The sequence below is a fragment of the Mytilus edulis genome, chromosome 10, assembly GCF_963676685.1.
Source record: "Mytilus edulis chromosome 10, xbMytEdul2.2, whole genome shotgun sequence".
NCBI lineage: Eukaryota > Metazoa > Mollusca > Bivalvia > Mytilida > Mytilidae > Mytilus > Mytilus edulis.
The window spans coordinates 83,601,445-83,625,241 of NC_092353.1; the positions used below are offsets into that span (position 1 = coordinate 83,601,445).

The 23,797-nt window shown below is 34.1% G+C and overlaps 2 protein-coding genes across 33 annotated transcripts in view; one reads left to right on the forward strand and one right to left on the reverse strand.

The window, feature by feature from the left end:
* LOC139492042 (neuron navigator 2-like) overlaps nt 1-23,797 on the forward strand; it is a 322,278-nt gene that overhangs the window by 151,507 nt on the left and 146,974 nt on the right. For 29 of the 30 annotated variants that reach the window (XM_071280132.1, XM_071280142.1, XM_071280137.1 and 26 more), the window contains 2 exons: nt 5,949-6,066; nt 19,431-19,483. In XM_071280132.1, the coding sequence (XP_071136233.1) occupies nt 5,949-6,066; nt 19,431-19,483 (171 nt within the window). Of the gene's footprint in view, nt 1-2,576; nt 3,222-5,948; nt 6,067-19,430; nt 19,484-23,797 lie in introns of those variants that run through there. The other variant, XM_071280131.1, reaches the window with a different exon arrangement.
* Nucleotides 8,257-15,606, reverse strand: LOC139492038 (uncharacterized). 3 transcript variants are annotated; one of them, XR_011656699.1, is made up of 4 exons: nt 15,459-15,606; nt 8,873-15,089; nt 8,672-8,826; nt 8,257-8,302 (listed from the first exon to the last, which is right to left on the reverse strand). XR_011656699.1 is itself a non-coding variant. In XM_071280102.1 (2 exons), the coding sequence occupies exon 2, from the start codon at nt 14,971-14,973 to the stop codon at nt 9,103-9,105; it is 5,871 nt and encodes a 1,956-aa protein (XP_071136203.1). In that variant the 5' UTR covers nt 14,974-15,089; nt 15,459-15,606; the 3' UTR covers nt 8,841-9,102. The 3 variants fall into 3 exon arrangements, 1 of the variants encoding a protein (XP_071136203.1); XR_011656698.1 differs by having other exon boundaries at nt 8,257-8,826; XM_071280102.1 differs by lacking the exons at nt 8,257-8,302; nt 8,672-8,826 and having other exon boundaries at nt 8,841-15,089.

The window sequence follows — 23,797 nt, forward strand, 5'->3', positions numbered from 1 at the left end:
TTCTTTGTCTGTTATGGTGTCTAAGAAGCAGAGAGAATCCAGGATGTGTAATTATTATGATATAACAGTAGAATTTGTTCACTTTACTCTAATTATTGCCATAATTAAATGCATATTCCTATCTATATACTTGTTTGAACATCTGGTACTAGCTAAAAAATACCACATGCAATTTTGCTTTTTAGTGCCCCACCTACGATACATGTAGTAGAGGGGCATTATGGTTTCTGGTCTGTGGGTCTATTCGTCTGTTCATCTGTCCCTCTGTCCCACTTCATGTTAAAGTTTTTGGTCAAGGTAGTTTTTGATGAAGTTGAAGTCCAATCAACTTGGAAGTGCACATGTTTCCTATGATATGATCATTCTAATTTTATTGTCAAATTAGAGTTTTTTGGCAAATTTCATGGTCCATTGAACATAGAAAATGATAGTGGGAGTTGGGCATCCATGTACACAAAATGTACTTAATGGACACATTCTTGTTTATGTATAAATGACTTGTATTTTAAGTATTCATAATTTAGAAAAAAAATCTAGTTATTTCGAGTGATTATTATGGTCAGGCAAAATTCTTAAAGATCGTGCCATTAATGCAAATAAGGTTATAGATGTCCTGGGATAGAATTTAATCCTTAGTATTTCAAACATTTCAAAGTTTTGTAAACACTTCAGTGAACAAGGAAGTATAATCCTTATTTAAAGTTGAATGTGGAGCAGGATCTGCTTACCCTTCTGGAGCACCTGAGATTGGTGGGCTTCGTGTTGCTTAGTCTTTAGTGGGTCTCATTGGGGTCTAAGCGTGACCAAGGATTGCCAATTTTTTGTAAACATAACACGTGAAAGTCAAATTATTGTGTTGTGAAAAAGGGAAATGAGGTCTAGCGGGACCTGGGAAATGACAAAAAAAATGAGAATTGCTTACGTAGATAGTGTAAGCAAGAAACGAAAATCTGACAAAACAGTAAGCGGGATCAGGGATCGGAACCCCCTAATGAGACCCCCTCTTTAGTTTTATACATTTTGTATTGTGTTTTATTATTTTTCTGTTTGTCTTTTCCTTTTTTAGCCATGGCGTTGTCAGTTTATTTTTGATCTATTATTGTCTGACTGTCCCGATAGTATCTTTTGCCCCTCTTTTATATTCTGATCCTTTTTAAGCAACGAGTCAGATGCAATAAAACAGATTTAAAAAAAAATGGAATTGAAAATGGAAATGGGGGATTATTAATGTCAAAGAGACATCAACCCTAATAAAGAGCAGAAATCTGCACAAGACAACCGTCTTTTAAACACAGCAAGAAAATGAAGCCCACACCCAGAGGAGGGCGAATCAGCTGGCCCCTTAGTAAAAATGTGAACTAGTTTAAAAAAAAGTTTAGAAAATGGAGGTCACACTTCAAAACTCCACAACATATACATGAACCAAAATTTTTATAAAACATTCAAGACGAACATTATGGCGTGAGGCTCCAGACTTGCGACAGGAGCAAAAAATTTTTTTTTAATGTATTTATGTTCAGTCAATTAGACTGTTAATATTCATAAATTTGCTCCAGTTTATTTCTAAAAGATATATCATGTAGGTTTTAATATGTATTTGATATAGTAGAATGTGTTTTTTTACTGTTGTAACTTTATTCTTTTAAGTGTTGGGATAATTGGATAAGAGGTAGACAAAAATAAAAGAGATAGACTTATTTATGAAGAAAATGAGAATTTCATTAGGTTAAATGACTACTGTAACAAAATATAACATAAAACGAGCAGTTTTTATGGTCCTATGAAACTGATTAAGAAATATTTTCCCTTAAGAACCATTATCATAGATGAATTTCAGTTTCTGTGTCTTATAAACATTTATGGTCAAACTAAAGATTAACGCTATGAAGAAATCAATTGTTTTAGGAATAAACAGTTATGAAGGAAGCATGCAATGGTAGATATAATTAACACTATGATTTTTTTTCTTCAGATTATTATCCCATCCGATTATATTGATTTGACGATGTTTCTATTTACTAGGTCCAATTCATCAATAATATCCTGTTTAGATATTTCATCCTATGTTATCCCTTGTCTTAATAACTTCATCATTATTTAAATGAGCATGGAACTTTTACATTGAACATAAACATAAGAGAACTTCACCAGGAGTCAGTACTGATCTAAAAAGGCTACATAATTGCATTGAAGATGGGTTTTGTAAAACATCTTGTTGATTGCTAATGTGACTTTGATTAAATTAGAAGCACACACCAGGTCGTGTAACGGTTCTAATAATAAAGGCTCGTGCTGATGTTCTATAGATCACGACTTTAGGTTTCTGAATATTTAATAAAATGCCTCTAATGAAATTGGTTCCAGAGAATGGGGGAAGTTCTCTTGGATCAAACTGTTTGATGATATATTGGTTGAAATGGAATGGATTTATTTAGTGTTCTTTGACTCATAGCACTATTAAAAACAGCAGTGCTTTTTTTGTTCTTTTTTCGTAGGAGAATTTGTTGCTTAAGATTGTTTTTTATTTGCTAAAAATGAAAAAAATAAATCATTAATTGCCTATATTTTTTGTTAAGCAGTTTCTAAAGTGGCAACCATGCAAATGATGAGATATTTCTTGGTGGAAAATTTGTATGGATTTTAATTGAAAAGTGTTATTATTTGTAAAACAGTTACAGCGTACATTAATTATTAAAAAGTGAAATATAAGAGTGCAGTCGTGCTATTGATGTTATTATAAAAAAATATAGGTGAATTGGAAAATTATCTGTTTCAAATATTTTGCCGAACAATAAATAATGGTATAATTCTAAATAGCAAAAGCAGAATTATTATATTGGAAATAAACATTGTAGAGATGTATATTGACATACTTGGGAAGGAAATGAATATGTGGATTTGTGTAGAACAAGAGGGGTTACTTAGTTAAAAATAGTAAATTCTGCATGGAATATTGGAAATTGTTAAACAATGTGGAAATATATATTGACATATTTGTGAAGAAAAATGGCTTAGAAAGACATTGAGGTTAAAGTAATAATTCAGCATGGAATACTTATTTAGCATAGTGCCATTGTACAGTTGATTGATTCAATTGTTTTGTTTTTGTTTAATTTGTGCGCTGATTGGATATAAGTTTTAAAATGGGTACATCGTCCAGCACATTAGAAAGTCCAAATATAGACATACATGATGTGTTTAATGATCAATATAGGATTAAGGTAAATATGTCTTTTGGTTATAGTGTATTGGGTTGCTGTCTGTGACTGACGCTATGTTGTTGGTTATAGTGTATTGGGTTGCTGTCTGTGATTGACGCTATGTCGTTGGTTATAGTGTATTGGGTTGCTGTCTGTGATTGACGCTATGTTGTTGGTTATAGTGTATTGGGTTGCTGTCTGTGATTGACGCTATGTCGTTGGTTATAGTGTATTGGGTTGCTGTCTCTGACTAACGCTATGTCTTTGGTTATAGTGTATTGGGTTGCTGTCTCTCTGACTGACGCTATGTCTTTGGTTATAGTGTATTGGGTTGCTGTCTCTCTGACTGATGCTATGTCTTTGGTTATAGTGTAATTGGGTTGCTGTCTGTGATTGACGCTATGTCGTTGGTTATAGTGTATTGGGTTGCTGTCTGTGATTGACGCTATGTTGTTGGTTATAGTGTATTGGGTTGCTGTCTGTGATTGACGCTATGTCGTTGGTTATAGTGTATTGGGTTGCTGTCTCTGACTAACGCTATGTCTTTGGTTATAGTGTATTGGGTTGCTGTCTCTCTGACTGACGCTATGTCTTTGGTTATAGTGTATTGGGTTGCTGTCTCTCTGACTGACGCTATGTCTTTGGTTATAGTGTAATTGGGTTTCTGTCTGTGACTGACGCTATGTTGTTGGTTATAGTGTATTGGGTTGCTGTTTGTGATTGACGCTATGTCGTTGGTTATAGTGTATTGGGTTGCTGTCTGTGATTGACGCTATGTCGTTGGTTATAGTGTAATTGGGTTGCTGTCTGTGATTGACGCTATGTCGTTGGTTATAGTGTATTGAGTTGCTGTCTGTGATTGACGCTATGTCGTTGGTTATAGTGTATTGGGTTGCTGTCTGTGATTGACGCTATGTCTTTGGTTATAGTGTATTGGGTTGCTGTCTCTGACTAACGCTATGTCTTTGGTTATAGTGTATTGGGTTGCTGTCTCTGACTAACGCTATGTCTTTGGTTATAGTGTATTGGGTTGCTGTCTCTGACTGATGCTATGTCTTTGATTATAGTGTAATTGGGTTGCTGTCTCTGACTGACACTATGTCTTTGGTTATAGTGTAATTGGGTTGCTGTCTATGACTGACGCTATGTCTTTGGTTTTGGTGTCAAAGCGTCGTGTCTCATTGACATATATCTAAGACACATTGATCTCCTTGCTTGAATGAGATGTGTCTAATTGTGAATTTTAAGGATCTCCATTAAAATTGAATCTAATGTGTAAAGAAATTTACACTTGTAATTTTTGTGGTCGGCTTTATAGCTTGCTGTTTGGTGTCTCAGCCAAGGCTCTGTGTTGAAGGCCGTACCTTGACCTATTATCATCATGTTTACCGGTACTTTTATAAATTGTTACTTGGATAGAGTGTTGTCTCATTGGCACTCATACCACATCTTCCTATATCTAAATCATTATCGAGGGAAGGAAGCTATTTGAATTAGACATACAGCTGTAAACAGGGGAAATAACTTGTAGATAATTCGAAGATATCCAAATATAGATGTACATCAGGTGTTGACATTAATGATCGTATAATGATTAACTTTGATAAATTGTGACTTGGATGGAGAGTTTTCTCATTGGTTGACTCATACCATATCTTCTTATATCTATTGGATTAAAAATGTGTGTCTCATTTAGCCATTTTATATACTCAACTAAATATAGCAATGCAATTGACTTGGAAAACCTTCAAGTTGAATTTGACTGGTTCTTTAAGGAATCAAAGTTGAACTATTTTACTTGGTACATGTATTGGGGGGAAAATCCAAATATACATAGCTTTTTTAATGAAATTTGTATCTTGACTTCTTATTTTTTTTGGATAGCGTTGTGACAGACACCACAGTATTCAATGTTGACTCCTTACTAATATTCTCTACTGTAAAACATTGGACATTATCTTCTCTTTTCTGTTATTGCCCCAGCGTCAGCATTCATATCAACTTATGAGTTATGAATGTCCTTTGGTTTCGTCTGCCTCTTTTTTATCTTGTGAATATTTATTCAGTAGTTCTTGGAAAAATTTGGTCAGTAAAATTCATATTGAATTAATCATGGTGAGTCCAAATATTTATTTTCTGGCTCTTGGAGGATCTGACACTTAATGTAGGTGGCATACATTCAATAAGATTTGTTTTTTCACCATCTAAAGGACAATACTTGTAACATTGATGTTCACTGGTGCCATGAAGCCTTTAAGATGGAGGATTGTGGAAGTAGATAATGACAGAAATGTTATTCTTATTATAAATATTTGTTAAAAAGAAGTATTATGCGTTTGATCTTAGTGAATCTTGGTATGTAGGTGATGAGATTGGAATTTGTTTATAAACAAATGTAAGTAATTGTTGTCAATCATTTGATGTAAACAGTACTCTCTCAGTCTTGGCACTTTGATAGTAATGTCATTCAATGAAACACTTAATTGCTAATTGACAATATAAAAACAGAACGATTAAGTATTATGAAATTTTTTGCTCATAATACAGCAGTATATCAATAAATCTGAAAATAAATGAGCAATGGCATTTAGATTGCAGATCTTTAGGAGTTGTATTCCAGTAGAGGGCTCAGTTAGACAGCCTGCCTCTGTGATCTCCAAAACTCTGTCATAACACTGTACTTTAAAATGATGACTCGATATATGTTTCTTGTTGCATTAAACTAATGTTATAATTGTCTGATTGTAGATCTATACAGATTGGGCAAACCATTACTTGGAAAAAGCTCGTAATAAAAGGTTCATCAGTGATCTTCAACAAGATGTTTCTGATGGTGTCCTCTTAGCTGATGTCATAGAGGCAGTCAGTAAGTATCATTCCTCAACTCAAACCTCAATCATATACCAGGGTTTGATATCTGCGGTCTTATCAGGTTGTGCTTAGCAAAGCATTTTATTTTTAATTTGTAGTACATAGTTGAAAACAAAATTGCTAATAAATCTTAATCAGGTCAGGTAAACGGATCTCATTTTAAAATGAATATTGAAGGCACTTTTAAATTTTTGATAACCCATGTTTAAAAATTCAAATTGAAATGGCCTGTAGATGCAAGAAAATGGGTTAACACATGAACTCTTTTTTGGTGTAAAATATTACCATTCTGATGTTACACACTAACAATAAATATCTTATAATTGAATTCATTAGTAGATAATTAGTTGATTGTGTAGGTACTTCACTACCTCATTATGATAGAGTTGACAGGTTTATATATTCTGTAATTACTCCTAATATTCATACAGTGTACTTTACTGATAACTCAGCCAATTAATTTATATTATTGCTTTGTCTTCCCAGCATGCAAAGGGTTTGTATTAATGGAAGCTTTTAAACAACAACAAAAAGAACCAAACAATACTTTATTTTAAGAGGGTTACACCATTCGGTATAGAACTAATCGTCCCTGAGGCCCTCATAAAAAACCAAATACATACAGGCATACATTAGTATAAAAGAGGGATGAAAGATACCAGAGGGACAGTTAAACTCATAAATCGAAAATAAACGGACAACGCCATGGCTAAAAATGAAAAAGACAAACAATAGTACACATGACACAACATATAAAACTAAGAATTAAAGCAACACAAACCCCACCAAAAACTGGGGGTGATCTTAGGTGCTCTGGAAGGGTTAAAGCAGATCCTGCTCCACATGTGGCATCAAAGTAAAAGTCAAGTATAATGAAATATTAAAAAATGATTTGTACATAATATTTATAAGTAGAAGAAAATTACTGTTTCAATAACTCCAGCTTTGAGTACCTTAAAAAAAATAACTACATGTAGGTTATGTAGGCTAAATTTTGCTGAAAAATGTCTACCAGCAACATAGCAATACAATAGACCCAATTCAATAGAAGGTTTCCCTGTACATTATAATAATAGTCTTTTATAGTAATGATGTTCAGATATAAACTTGTATCTATTGGCACAACACTTTATATGGTAACTTGTTTTGAGGAAAGGATAACCAGGAACACAGGGTGGACTATTTCAGTTTTTAAGCTATTTTTTATAGCTTGCATGCAAAATAAATTTTTGATAAACTCTTGATCAGCGTTTTATATTAAATAGGAGAGTGTGACTAAAAAGAAAGCCATTACATGTAAAAGATAGTATGAATTAAATACCATGGGAAATCTATCTAATTTTGTATCAGCTTTATACGTTAATTGTTTTCTTATATAATTGTCCATTGATTTTCATGAAGATGACATGAAAATGGCTTCTTTCCCTGATTCTGATATAAGTGCAGAATTAAAAGTGTAAAGTCCATTTGCTATTTGTTATAATTGAAGTTGTTGATTTTTATTTAAGAGGACCTTACAGGGAGGTTCCAATTACTGTTTTATTACCAAAGACATCCTTTCATTATATACCGGTATATAAATATTAATTTTTGTTTTAAATTAGTTTTCTTTTAGTTTTGTTTCAATATAGAAATGGAAGAATTAGTCATTGTTACATTGTAAGAGAATTTACCCTTTAGGAACCTCATCAAACTTGGCAAAGTTCAATTGAATCTGTGTATTGGGTTTCTTTCTGGAGATACAATGTTTCTTTTTCATCACACTTCATTATTTTAACGAAAATGATGGATCGTAATTATGATATTCTTGGACGTATTACATTACAGCCATTACAGCCGTATCCTGTCTCATTCAATCTCAAGCAACATCATATACATTTACCCTTAATCAATCTCTCTAATTGGTTCTCATTATGTAAACTCAATTATGATTGGTTAATTCAAATATTACCTCTGAAATGATTGGTTGACATAGATTTGTTTTGAACTATGGTGGAATTTCTCTTTTGTTAAAGTAATTGGTAATTAAATCATGGTAGGATGTTGACTTTAGTTGTTCTTATCCTATTTTATTGTCCATTTAGTTTATGAGGTTTGTCAGAAGATTTATTTTTGACAGAAGATTGCAACACTAGATATTCCGCAGAGGTGCTCAGCAGATAGATAACCATAAACACCGTTGCTCATATTAAAGTTTATTCATAAAGACAACTGTGTATGCAGGTAAAAAGCTGCAACAAGAATGAAAATACCATATAATATTTGGAAAGGCTATTATATTGAACCAAAAATACAACAATAAAAGTGTAGTTTTCTAGCTTAAAATTGACATAGTTGAGCAAGTTTAGTAGATACAAAAAACAGCATTTAACAACTTCAAAATCAAATTAAATAAATGAATGTGTTATGAAATATTCAAACTTGACAAATGCTTGAACAGAAACACTAGAAATATAGCTCAAACGGGGTTCCTTACTCAAAATATCATAGGAAAAATGTATGTAAATACTTTGCTCTAGAACTTCATAATTAACTTATTTGCATCAAAAATAAATATGCACATACAAAATATAAACCTTAGTAATAAATATTTAACTTACATAGTGGTTTGCCATAAACGGATGGTAAAGCTACTCGCTAGATAAAGATTAACATTGGTCCAATGTCATTGTGGTTCACAATTCAAAACAGGAAACAGGATATCAACAAAGTAAAAGTGAAAGTGAAAGTAACTTTAAAGTGAAAGTGAAAGTAACTTTAAAGTGAAAGTGAAAGTAACTTTAAAGTGAAAGTGAAAGTACAATCACATAAGGTCAAAATGAAAGTAAACAATTAAAGTTCTCAAAAATAAAAGTAATTAATTTACTGATAATAAATATGATATACAAACAGAACACTCCCCGTCTGATATGAAAAATATCACCACATTCATAAAAAGAAAAATATGACCTTCAATACATATAAACCCTCAAAAATTAGTTTAACTAACTAATGTCAATAATACAGACAAAAACTCAATAATATCAGTCTTTTACAATGCATTGCGACACAAAAGAACAGTTTGTGTGATTGGTCGCACATATACACGAACTTGTCCATCTCTGATTGTTCTTACTAACACTTTCCTAACTAAATTGTCTTTACTAGGAAATATATGTTCAATAAGTCCTATTGGCCAAAGGTTTCTGTGTTGATCACCATCCTTGAGAATAACGGTATCACCTTCTTTAATGTTTTCCTGAGTTTGTTGCCATTTTCGTCGAGATTGCAACGTTTGTAAGTACTCGCGGCGCCACTGAGTCCAAAACTGTTCAGCTAATACTTGAACGAATTTCCATTGAGTAGTGTATACATCTCGAATGTTCAAATGACTAAAATCTTCATCACAGTCAATGGTTTTGGTAGTTAGCAGAGCATTTGGCGACAAAACACACGGTGAATCAGGGTCTGATGAAATTGGAATCAATGGACGAGAGTTCATGATGGCCGTTGTTTCCGCCATAAAGGTGCATATAACCTCGTGTGTTAGTTTGTTATGTCTTGCATCATAAAGAATAGAGTCAATAATGCGGCGAGCAATGCCTATGAGTCGTTCCCACGAGCCTCCCATATGTGACGAATATGGGGTGTTGAACTTCCAAACAGTACCTTTTTCGTTAAGAAAGGTTTTCAAAGTTCTATCTTCCACACATATTGCAGGAATTCCAAGTTCATTCGCTGCTCCAACGAAATTTGTCCCTCGGTCGGAAAAGAATTCCTTAACTTTGCCTCTTAATGACACGAACCGTCGTAGCGCATTGATAAAAGATGAGGTGCTCATCTCTCCAATAACCTCAATGTGTACAGCTCTAGATGACATACATGAAAATAGTACAGCCCATCGTTTTGAGTTGACGCTTCCTCCACGAGTTCGTCTAGTTACAATGTCCCAAGGACCAAAACAATCTACTCCAACATAAGTAAAAGGTGGACATGATTTCAGTCGTTCTTCCGGTAAATCAGACATTTTTTGAGTCATAAGGTTACCACGAAATCTACGACACAATACACATTTGGAAATAACAGTGTTAACTAGGCGCTTAAGACCAATTATCCAAAATCCTGCACTTCTGATACTGCCTTCCGTTAAATGACGTCCTTGATGTTTTATTTGTTTGTGATAATGTAAGACAATAAGTTTGGCGAAGTGATGACTACCAGGAATAAGTATCGGATGTTTCTCACCAAGTGTCAAATCTGAATGTTTGAGTCTACCTCCTACTCTAACCACACCGTGTTCATCAACAAACGGATCTAATTTCAACATTGAGCGTTCCTTTGAAATTGGTTTGTGTTCGTTCAAATTGTAAATTTCCTTTTCAAAAATCTCATTCTGAATTTGACTAATTATAAAAGATTCGGTCTCCTTTTGAAATTTTGGACTATCTTTGTCTTCAGACACTTTTTGACTAGAACGTTTTGATTTCCAAGTACGTACAAAATGTCTCAAAAAAGAAACTGCCCTAATGAGAGCTTTCAAACTTGAAAAATTCGTAAAACGATGACAACCGATCTCTGGATTTCTAATAACTGTTTTCTTAGATAATACTAAAGGACGAATTTCCTTGTCCTCAGTTGGTGTTACTAACGGATAAGATTTGTCTTCAATCATAACATCATGTGATGATAAACATGTCGGACCTGTTATCCATCTAGTGACAAGAATCATATCTGGTGAGCTTGAAAATCTAGTTCCGGCATCAGCTGGATTCTGATCAGTTGATATGTAGGACCACTGAGACGGATTTGACGTTTTGTGAATTTTTTCAACACGATTTGTGACGTAAGTGAAAAATCGTCTTTTGGTATTGCTAATATATCCTAGGACAACTTGACTGTCCGTGTAGTAATGACAAGTCTCCGGTAAAAGCTTCATGTTGTCGCAAATGACTTCACCTAACTCAGCGCCAAGAACAGCAGCACAAAGTTCCAATCTAGGAATTGTGTGACCTTTCAGAGGTGCTAGTTTTGTTTTTCCCATCAGAAAACCTGAAGATGCATTTCCAGTCTCATTAACGGATTTCAAATAGGCAACTGAAGAAATTGCTTGTTCGGAAGCATCACAAAAAATATGAATCTCAAGATGGTGCGCTGTCGACACTGACTCAGGAGTAATCATTCGTGGAATTTCAAAATTGCCAAGAGATTTCAAAGACTCAAGCCAAAGGTTCCATCTATCAGCATGTTCAGAACTTAACGGTTCATCCCAGTCAGTTCCAGGTGGAACTACTTCACGGAGTAGAATTTTACCGCTAATCACAATAGGTGATACGAAACCCAAAGGGTCAAACAAACTGTTTATTGAAGATAGGAGTCCTCTTCGTGTTATAGGTTTGACATCATTATTTACATGAAACACAAAATTATCGGAATGAAGATCCCATGTTATACCTAGACTTTGTTGGGTAGGTAATGTATCTGAACACAAGTCCAACTGTTTCAAATCTTTACCTAGGTCATCACTGGGGAAAGCTTTCATGACGTCAATATCGTTCGACACAATCTTGTGAAATCTTATATGTCCATTTGTCTTTAAATCGTTTTGAGTTTTCTTTACAAGATTGATTGCTTGTTCTTTGTTGGTGAATGAAGTGAGACCATCGTCCACATAAAAATCATTACATACGAAAGCACGTACGTCTTCATCGGACGTTGCAACAGCTTGTCGAAGGCCGTAAGAAGCCACGGCAGGTGAAGGCGTGTTACCAAACACATGAGATGTCATACGATATTCGATGAGAGGTTTAGAAAAGTCATTATCCTGGTACCAAAAGAATCTAAGGTAGTCTCTGTGATGATTTGACACTCTGAACTGGTAGAACATTTGCTCAATGTCTCCAGTTATAGCAATAGCATTTTTACGAAATCGCATAAGAATTCCAACTAGGTTATTTGTAAGATCTGGTCCTGACATTAATAGACTATTTAACGACACATCTCCGTACACTGCAGACGAGTCAAATACTCCCCTAATTTGGTCTGGTTTTTTATGATGATAAACCCCGAAAAGCGGAAGGTACCAACATTCTCTTGAAATAACTTTAGGTGCAATTTCTGCTGCACCGCTGTTCAACACTTTCTCCATAAATGTCATGAAATGTTCACGTTTCGTTTTATTCTTACGCAAACTAGTGTCAAGTATCTGTGCTCGTTTCCAGGCTTGTGAGCGGTTGTTTGGAATAGGTGGTTTTGGTTGTTTGAATGGCAATGGCGCTGACCAAAGACCAGTGTCATCCTTTCTAAAATCAGTATCCATCAAACTAAGAAATTGTCTATCTTCAACAGAAAGTCCTACTTTGTTGTCATTTGTTGTCCTGATGAAAATGTCATCTTTGAGATCACTTATCTCTATGTTGTTCTCGCAAAGAGGGAACGTGGTGCATCGTCCATCGTTGAGAACATGAGTTTTACGCACACTGATTTTGTTTGGAGCATGTACTTTGCCCAAGCACACTTCTCCTATTACCACCCATCCAAGTGCTAATCTTTGAGCGAAAGGTTCACCTTTATCTCCAGTAATTTGTTCTTGCACATGGTGAATCTCAGGTATATCTCGACCAATCAAAAGTTCAACCTTGATGCTCGGATCAAGAGGAGGTAAGTATGATGAAATACGATGAAGGTGTGAGTAGGCAGATGCAACTTCTGGAGTCGCAATCTCCGGTAATTCACTGGGAATAGAATCGCATTCAATTACGTCTTGTAATTCGAATGTGGATTTTCCATCAATTGATCGAACGCATATACTGTCAGCAACTCGACACTTCATGGTCGAATTACCATTACACGAAGACATGTTAAATTGTGCATGTTGTCCTTGAATTCCAAGGTCATCAAAGAGTTCTGGAGTAATCAAAGTGCGGTTACTTTGATCGTCTATGGCAGCATAGACTCTCATCGACTTATCCGGGGCGTTTGGTAAGTATACATCTACTAGAACGGTCTTTCCACAGGACCGACCAACCCGGATGTCACCACAAAGAGTGGTACATTTGACAGTTACATTGTCCTCACTATGCTCCCCGCCATCAGCTGTGAGAGGCTTTTGATTATCGGCTTGTGTGCGATTTTGAGTATATCGGTCTATATGCATTGCTGTGGCATGACGTTTGTTTCCACATACGGCACATTTAACATTAACTGTACAATTGGAGGCGAAATGTTCATTTGTTTCACAGCATTTAAAACAAATTCTCTTTTCGCGTAGAAACTTCTGACGATCTTGTATAGGATATTTCCTGAATCCACGACAGTCGTTGAGGGTATGTCCTGCCTTGTGTAGTGGGCACCGAACTGAACTTTCGGAAGAAACGTCTAGTCTCCTAGATATCACTGACGAACGTTGTTTAGAATTCGTAGTTGAATTGACACTATTGTATGAAAAGGCAGGATCATTACGAATTTCACACATGTCTCGAATATAACTAACAAACAGACTGAATGGAGGAAAAGCTATGTCATGAGACTTCTTGTAAGACGAAGCACGAGTAGTCCATTTCTCTTGCAGAAAGTAAGGTAACTTGGCAACAATCGGATTTATACCAGAGGAGGAATTGTAGTAGCTAAGCAGTGTTGTGTACTTTGGATTTAACATAGATGATTCAATTTCAGTAAGTATGTCCAAAAGATCATATAGTTTTACACAGTCTTTGTTTGTAATTGTTTGAAATGCATTTAACTTACGTTTCAGTGCGCTTTCAATCATTTCAGGCCTACCGTATCTTTCTTGTAGACGATCATATATTCTTTGTAGACCTCTAGGCGGATCATGAGCATTAGCAGCACGGATGATTTTTGCAAATTTGGAAGATTCTGTACCCAACCATTTGACCAATAAATCCATTTCTTCAAAGGGTGTTACGCCAAGCTCTCGTGTTACACTTTGGAATGATGCTCTCCATGATTCGTATGCTTCCGGTTTATCATCAAAGTTTGTGAATCTTGACAGCAGAAAGTCTTTTCTGTACATAAATCGAGTTATGTCTGTCATGGCATCATGTAGTAGAGAATTTGTAGAAGTAGCGTTTGTCTGTACAGGATATTGTGATAAAGATGGTTGAATGTTTGGTTGACTAGATAGTGATGTGAAAACTGTATTTACAATACTCGGAATTTGAGGAACACTTACAGCTGCACTAAAGGCCTGAGAAGCAGATGAAGCAACCACAGGAATGTTTGGTTGTTGATTTAACCATGATGCAACTGGTTCTTGAAAATGCACATTATGGACATATTTACTAATGTCATCCTTCTTTTCGCACACTTCAGAAATTATATCCTGTTCTTGATCACCTTGTTCAAGTATACGCACCTCAGTTTCAGCTGCTGCGACTTTACTCTCCTGTTTCACAATGTTTATGTCAGCTTCAATGGCTGCTTTTTGTTTCATAAGTTCGCCTTCTTTTCTAACAAATTCAAGTCTCACTTTCTCGGCTTCTGCCTTTGCCCGCTTACTACTTGCTTTTGAACTTCCATTTGAGCTACTTACTTGTGATAATTGTTCAACTAAGTCAGCTTTCTTTTTCTTAATTTCAGAGTTCACTTTTCTGTATGTTGAAACACATGTCACAAAATATTCATTATAATCACTTATCAACTGTTGTGATTCAATTGTATCAGCTCTTGTTATGAAACTTTTGTATTCTTCGGACCGACGACAAAAGTTTTTATAGCGACTGTCAATATCTGTATTTAACTGTCTTAATGTTTCTAATGTGTTGCTAGAAGGAACAATTATCATAAGATCTTCGATTTTAGACCAAATCTTCTCACATTTTTCGCGCAGTTCGTTACTCTGGTCGTCAAACATGGTTTGTCCTTTAGGTGTAAACTTTCGGTCACGCTTCTCACGCGTTTCAGACATAAATTTACACTATCTTTTTACTATTCCGCAGAGGTGCTCAGCAGATAGATAACCATAAACACCGTTGCTCATATTAAAGTTTATTCATAAAGACAACTGTGTATGCAGGTAAAAAGCTGCAACAAGAATGAAAATACCATATAATATTTGGAAAGGCTATTATATTGAACCAAAAATACAACAATAAAAGTGTAGTTTTCTAGCTTAAAATTGACATAGTTGAGCAAGTTTAGTAGATACAAAAAACAGCATTTAACAACTTCAAAATCAAATTAAATAAATGAATGTGTTATGAAATATTCAAACTTGACAAATGCTTGAACAGAAACACTAGAAATATAGCTCAAACGGGGTTCCTTACTCAAAATATCATAGGAAAAATGTATGTAAATACTTTGCTCTAGAACTTCATAATTAACTTATTTGCATCAAAAATAAATATGCACATACAAAATATAAACCTTAGTAATAAATATTTAACTTACATAGTGGTTTGCCATAAACGGATGGTAAAGCTACTCGCTAGATAAAGATTAACATTGGTCCAATGTCATTGTGGTTCACAATTCAAAACAGGAAACAGGATATCAACAAAGTAAAAGTGAAAGTGAAAGTAACTTTAAAGTGAAAGTGAAAGTAACTTTAAAGTGAAAGTGAAAGTACAATCACATAAGGTCAAAATGAAAGTAAACAATTAAAGTTCTCAAAAATAAAAGTAATTAATTTACTGATAATAAATATGATATACAAACAGAACACTAGATGTTATTAGTTATAATTTAGCTTTTCTTTCTATCCAATTATGGGGACATTTTTTTTTAAAGGATAATGAATATCTTGTATAAATAAGAGTGAATTGCCAAGAATTATGATCTAATAAGGTTTTTAATTGGTCTGAAATCTCTCATTTACATACCTGTCAACCTGTGACGATGAAAATGCAGGTCATGGCCTGCATTGAAGAATCAAATCTCAGGTCATAACGCGTACAAACTTTTTCGAGCTGAATTTCAGTATTTATAGTACATTTTCTTTTAATGTATATCAAAGATACCAAAACATCAATGCATGTTCACTTTGTTAAGTCATTTTAAATCTGATTAATTATTATTTCATTGCACTTTAAAGATATTTTTAAATTTGTGTAACTCAGTCTTATGTGCTTTACTTTTTGAGAAAAAATACTACAATCATCAAACACTAGAATTTAATGTAATTCTTAAATGTTTGAGACTATTGACTATGTAATCTTTAACCATAATATTTTTCATTATATATATATTTAACCATAATATTTTTCATTTAACAAGGAAATTAGACTATGATAAAATATAGTAATACAGTTAAAGGAAGTATAAATGTAAAAAATAATTTTCAACTTTTTTATGCCCCACCTACAATAGTAGAGGGGCATTATGTTTTCTGGTCTGTGCGTCCGTTCGTCCGTCTGTCTGTCTGTCTGTTAGTTCATTCGTCTGTTCGTTCGTCCGTCTGTCCCGCTTCAGGTTAAAGTTTTTGGTCAAGGTAGTTTTTGATGAAGTTGAAGTCCAATCAACTTGAAACTTAGTACACATGTTCCTTATGATATGATCTTTCTAATATTAAAGCCAAATTAAACTGTTGACCCCAATTTCATGGTCCACTGAACATAGAAACTGAAAGTGCATGTTTCAGGTTAAAGTTTTTGGTCAAGGTAGTTTTTAATGAAGTTGAAGTCCAATCAACTTGAAACTTAGTACACATGTTCCCTATGATATTATCTTTTTAATTTTAATGCCTAATTATATTTTTATGCCCCACCTACGATAGTAGAGGGGCATTAGGTTTTCTGGTCTGTGCATCCGTTCGTCCGTCCGTTCGTTCGTCCGTTCGTTCGTTCATTCGTCCGTCTGTCCCGCTTCAGGTTAAAGTTTTTAGTCAAGGTAGTTTTTGATGAAGTTGAAGTCCAATCGACTTCAAACTTGATACACATGTTCCCTATGATATGATCTTTCTAATTTTAATGCCAAATTAGAGATTTTTACCCCAATTTCACGGTCCACTGAACATAGAAAATGATGTGCGAGTGGGGCATTCGTGTACTGAGGACACATTCTTGTTTATCCAATTTCGCAGTCCATTGAACATGGCAAATGATAGTGCGAGTGGGGCATTCGTGTACTTTGGACACATTCTTGTTTAACAAATTGTATAAAGGTATAAAAATAATGAAAAAGTTATTTTTCAATATGTATTTGAATTTTATATTTTTATGATTTAATCTTTTTCACCCATAAAACGTAAATATAGGGAATAATTTTGAATGGTGACAAATAAGGGGAAGTAACTCTAGTTCAGTTTGTAAACCAATGGTGCAATTTATTTACGACCTAAAGCTAAGGTAATTGGTGTTAATTAACAGTGTGTTTGACACCAAAGCTGTCAAGTGAAGCCATGCACTTAATGGGTCACTTAATTTGACAGTTTACATAGCTAGATGAACTTCCTGTTCATGGAAGAATTGCGAAATCGGGTCATTTTTGGAATTCCCGGGTTATTTCAATGACCCGGCGGGTGTTCCGGGTGATCCCTCAGAATTGTGAAAATCTCGGGTCACACCCGCAGAATACGGGTCAGTTGACAGGTATGCATTTAAAAGATTTGGTTAAGAATAAGTATAGCAGCTTATAATGGGATTTCTAGGCCAACAATATCATAAATTGAGTGACAAAGTGTTGCGTATTAATCAGGATAGAGAATATAAATGCACAAGTTTCTTTAGACTAACTCAAATAGTTCAAGCCCTATTTTTCTCCGTTTCTTGCAACTTTTTTTAATCTAGCGATCTGTAGTGTAAGTAATAAATCAACTGTATTATCTAGGTTCAAATTTTAAACTATTTTCACTGAGAAATACCTAACAAAAATTTTTTACATACTTGATTCGCATAGGATTTTTTCAATGAAAAATAATCATAAGGTTTAAAGTATTAATGCATTGCGAAAACAAATTTTTCATCAATGAAATTCCAGTCAGATGTTCTCATGAATATCCTTTTCATATTACATACAATATTTTTTTAAGTCTGATGAAGTTTTATCCTAGGTAATATGTTTCAACTGAGGCACTACACAGGCGTCGCAAGGCATCATTATGGAGTAAAGGGGGTGGCGCAAAAGGCGTCATTATGGAGGAAATAACTTGTTGTTTATGATGTTAGTTGAAATTCTAAAAAAGAAGATATAGTTCTCAGTTCTAATACCTACTGTACATTAGGCTCATTTAATAATCACTATCATAGTGTATAGGACCCTCAACAATGAGTAAACCCATATCATACAAAATAACATGATTAAAGGAACATTGATAACAAAATGTGAATCAATTGACTAGAGAAACTATTTATGATAACTGATTAAATGTTCGGAATTGTAATTAGATTTTAATTCACTGCTAGTAAGTAGGCTGTATCCTTGTTGGGTTATACAGTATAAACAGTAATTTATCATGTATTATGCTTGGCACCAGTACAGACAATAACTCTCTAATGAATTATTTAGTCGCACAATGAATCGCTTAGGAGTCAATCGTGAGAAATATTTTCTGTGTATTCTATGATTTGGTCAGACAATTGAATCGGTGTGAAGCGGACACTTTATATCTATAGGTTTATAATTATTACTTCAGAGAATAAAATTTAATCTTCATTTTCTACTTACCGGGTAATTTAATCAATTATAGTTGTTTTGTCTGTAGTATTTTTCTCCATTTACTCTTTGGAATCAGGAGGAATATCTGAGAGTGAAAAGTTTACAGAAAAAAAGATTCATGATTATATTTTGTGGGAATAATATTTGAAAAGGGTCTAAAAGAACAAGGTCATATAAAATTTTCCCAAGACTTTTACAAAAAAATCTGCTATCATCCCCTTATTCCAAGAAAGTTAATACAGGAATTTAATACCAAAGATAATGGCACTTGTTTGAGATTGCTATGATGTCAGCTTGAACCCCCTCCCCCCACACACACACAATAACAAAAATGCTGTCAGATATCAAACCATTGTTGGAGTAGTCTCTGAGGTTGAACATTATCCCATGGTTGAGGAAAGACCATTGAGGAATTCTTCACATGACAGCCATCTTCACATGAAAACTTCAATACTGTGGGTTCATTTATTTTAAAGGGATTGAGGAAAACTTACATATTTGAGGATATTAAATTTCATGGTTTTGGCAAAGTTTTCATACAATCCTTCAGAAAATTTTTAATGACTTAACATTTAAATTGTGTTGTGCTTGTATCCAGGAAATCCAGGAAAATTAGTATCCTTGGAACGAATATTAATGAATCCACAGTACATCATTAAACAAAGGTTTTATAAAACACCAAAACTACCAACTTTGATCATGTCTATTCTTTCTGGATTTGTTGATAACGTATATTTTAAAATTCTGTCTTTTTTTTTCTCTTTCCAGCAAATGAAAAAATCAGGGAAATAAAGTCTAAACCAAAGAATACAGCTCAAATGGTAATTCATATATATAGGTTATAATACAATAATAAAATATATTTGAAAGAGTTATGTCCCTTAGAAATAAGGATGATATGGAAAATTGCATTGTTTGCACTCTGATGTATAGAATTCAGATTCCCCAGAATTTTATGAAAATAATAGCATTGGTTTATATCAGCAATGTCTTTGACATTAGTTCTTAAACTAGTGCTGATCAATTATTTTAAAAAGAGTTATGTCCCTTTGAAATATTGATTATATGGAAATAACATTGCGTTTGTTGTGAAGCCTTCATTTATTTATTACAGTAGGATCATTTATAAAAAGTTTTAAAAAACAACAATATAAGTTATTGTCCTTATACTTTGGATAGATAAAATATAATCAACAATGTAAAAAATTGGGACATTAAAACTCTGTTCTTTTATTGCTTTTGAAAAGTACAACAATATTAGTCACATTAAAAAAATAATAAATTTTTATTGTTCTTTTTACAGAATTTTTAAATATGGTTTATAATACTGCAAAATACAGTTTGGCCTTGACTTTATGAATTATTTTGAAAAAAAATATTGATTTACCTGTTGTTTCTATAGAAACAGTTATCAATCATCAATAATTATTAAATATGGATTAGAAATTGTAAAGCTGCATGTAACAATTGAATATTTATAAATCTTTGATTAACTTCATAGGAAACTGGGATCACGTTATTGATAAACCCATTTCATTTGTGCAAGGTGTTGGGTCCATTTATTCAAGGTCACATGACCATGTCAATATCTCTACTCACCTGGTGATAATTAAAATTTAAGGAAGTACAGTTAACCTGGTGTTGATAATGTGAACAGCTGTTTTTCGATCCTATTTATTTATTAAGTTTAAAAAGAGCATAGAGTCAGTCGTGTGGCATGACAAAGGCGTTGTGTACCACCCTTTCATCTTTGATATTTATATTTGATGACTGTGCTTTCTTTCATTCCTTAGTCAGTTGTCTTTTTAAAGTGCTTGAACCTAAAGATTAAAGTATAAAGGTGGTAATAGTTTTAAAAGGTAAAAACTTTACTTGTTTTGGGTGTAACACTTTGATTATCAACCCTGTATTGTTTGTATGTTTTTGATGCTTAACACCACCTTTTTGCACTCTTGGCCAATATCACAGTGGCCAGTTTTTATTGATAAAGATATAGGGTAGAGAGAGCTATCAACCTTTAATGGTAGTAGACTGGCATTTCTTGTCAATTTAATCAGAGTCGAATGCACTTTGCTACAAGCAGGATTCAGGGGCGAATCTAGCCATTTTCTAAAAGGGTGGCTGGGCAAAAAAGGGGGATTTTAAGCCCCGTATTGTTCAATATAAAATTTAGAATTTGTTTGGGGTAATTATTCAATATTTGAAAAATTTTGGATTCACATTTTTGTCTGAAAGTTTTATTGTAGTATTAATGTATTCCAGCTGTCACTCAGCTTTCTACAGAGGCCCCAGAGGGAGGCCATAATTTGATAATTATAGTTTTTCTGTTGATTTTCTATTTCAACGTTTTTCATTCTGATCTAAAATGTGATGATTATTTTGCAATAAAAGCCATATGACAATTGACAATTTTCATTTTTTATATGCCTTTTAACTTAATTACTGATGCGCAAGAAAAAAATGAAATTGATTTCCAGTTGTGGAATCGTAACATCTGTCTTCCTCATTGATTGTAAACAAAGTAAAGTATTACTATAACACCTGTAATCACGATTAGTAGGCATCACGATTCTGTTACTTGTGTCTGGAAGGCAGGTAAGATCCTCATGTTTGTTGTTATTTTTGTTTGTTTTGAAATGTAGGTTGCAAACAATTTGATGTTCATTAAAAAAAATTTAATGATTGGGATTAAATGAATGTATTTTTTTATCATCTACAATTTAGACATGTATGAATTTAATATCAAATAGTATTGAAAATTAGGTACTACATTTTATTTAGATAAGAATAAATAGAGGTTACGGCTTATATATATTGAAACCTCAATAACACAGCAACCCAACCACTGAACCAGACAAAAGTAAAAAAAAACTGCAAGGTCAATGTTTTATATACACTCATTAGAGATAGACTGATCATACAAGATGTCACTATAATATGTCATTTCGTTCACCATGTTTCACAAAATATTTCAGTTTTAAAGCATAGGATATCTTAGGTTGTTGGGAATTTTATTTTTTTTTTTAATTGGGGGGCTGAAAAAGTTAGCATTACATAACTTAAATATTTCAAGCATCTGTCAAGCATGATATATTAAGTTAGATCTTAACCAAGAAAAGCATGTTACATGTTTCCCATGATGATTGAGAAGCCTCAGTTTCATACTTTTAGACCCGAAATTAAGGGAGATAACTATGATTTGAAATTGAATTGACCTCTTGAGATAATTATGTTTATTTGTGTCATTCTGGGTTACTGTGATTTAGAATATATGCAGCCCACTCTTTTATAACGATAATGATTGATGAGCTAAACAGTAGAGCTGAGTAAGATATTTAAACATTAATATCAATACTTCTCTTTAACTTATTTTGAGTTGAAAACAGTTATAAAAATCTGTCAATATGAGAACCCTGAAAAAACAGACAGAAATTCAATCAAAATCAATTAAAGTCTTAAAGCATGCACCGTGTGATGCTGCTGTGCCTTTAAAACAGTGCACATGCTGCTGTGCCTTTAAAACAGTGTACTTTAAAACAGTGCACATGCTGCTGTGCCTTTAAAACAGTGTACATGCTGCTGTGCCTTTAAAACAGTGTACATGCTGCTGTGCCTTTAAAACAGTGCACATGCTGCTGTGCCTTTAAAACAGTGTACATGCTGCTGTGCCTTTAAAACAGTGCACATGCTGCTGTGCCTTTAAAACAGTGCACATGCTGCTGTGACTTTAAAACAGTGCACATGCTGCTGTGACTTTAAAACAGTGTACATGCTGCTGTGACTTTAAAACAGTGTACATGCTGCTGTGCCTTTAAAACAGTGCACATGCTGCTGTGCCTTTAAAACAGTGTACATGCTGCTGTGCCTTTAAAACAGTGTACATGCTGCTGTGACTTTAAAACAGTGTACATGCTGCTGTGACTTTAAAACAGTGCACATGCTGCTGTGCCTTTAAAACAGTGCACATGCTGCTGTGCCTTTAAAACAGTGTACATGCTGCTGTGACTTTAAAACAGTGCACATGCTGCTGTGCCTTTAAAACAGTGTACATGCTGCTGTGCCTTTAAAACAGTGTACATGCTGCTGTGCCTTTAAAACAGTGCACATGCTGCTGTGACTTTAAAACAGTGCACATGCTGCTGTGACTTTAAAACAGTGCACATGCTGCTGTGCCTTTAAAACAGTGCACATGCTGCTGTGCCTTTAAAACAGTGTACATGCTGCTGTGCCTTTAAAACAGTGTACATGCTGCTGTGCCTTTAAAACAGTGTACATGCTGCTGTGCCTTTAAAACAGTGCACATGCTGCTGTGCCTTTAAAACAGTGTACATGCTGCTGTGCCTTTAAAACAGTGTACATGCTGCTGTGCCTTTAAAACAGTGTACATGCTGCTGTGCCTTTAAAACAGTGCACATGCTGCTGTGCCTTTAAAACAGTGTACATGCTGCTGTGCCTTTAAAACAGTGTACATGCTGCTGTGACTTTAAAACAGTGCACATGCTGCTGTGACTTTAAAACAGTGTACATGCTGCTGTGCCTTTAAAACAGTGTACATGCTGCTGTGCCTTTAAAACAGTGTACATGCTGCTGTGACTTTAAAACAGTGCACATGCTGCTGTGCCTTTAAAACAGTGTACATGCTGCTGTGACTTTAAAACAGTGCACATGCTGCTGTGACTTTAAAACAGTGTACATGCTGCTGTGCCTTTAAAACAGTGCACATGCTGCTGTGCCTTTAAAACAGTGCACATGCTGCTGTGACTTGCATAAGGTCATTTTCTATTCAAAACAGCTCACTTGTTTAAATGCAAAAAAATAGTTTCAGAATGTTGTATTTGATGCTGCCTCAGGGTACTAACATTTTTTTTCTAATAATTATATAATTTTTGATGTAGAACTTCAGAAGTAGGCATTTGTTATACATTTTAACCTAATAGGGCAGTTATTTTTTATTGGTCACATTAATGATATATATAGTAATTTTTTGTCTTTTATCTCTGATGTTTGACTAATTTAGTAACAAATTTCAGAATAAATCCAATAAAATTCTCATTGAAATTATATCCTTTTCCAAACAGAACCCAGAGGAAGATAAACATCCGTGATTTACAGAGTTCGGAATATCTAATTTGACT

What these genes read in the sequence shown, in the direction of transcription:
- LOC139492038 (XM_071280102.1), bottom strand. Translation starts at nt 14,973, where the DNA reads ATGTCTGAAACGCGTGAGAAGCGTGACCGAAAGTTTACACCTAAAGGA.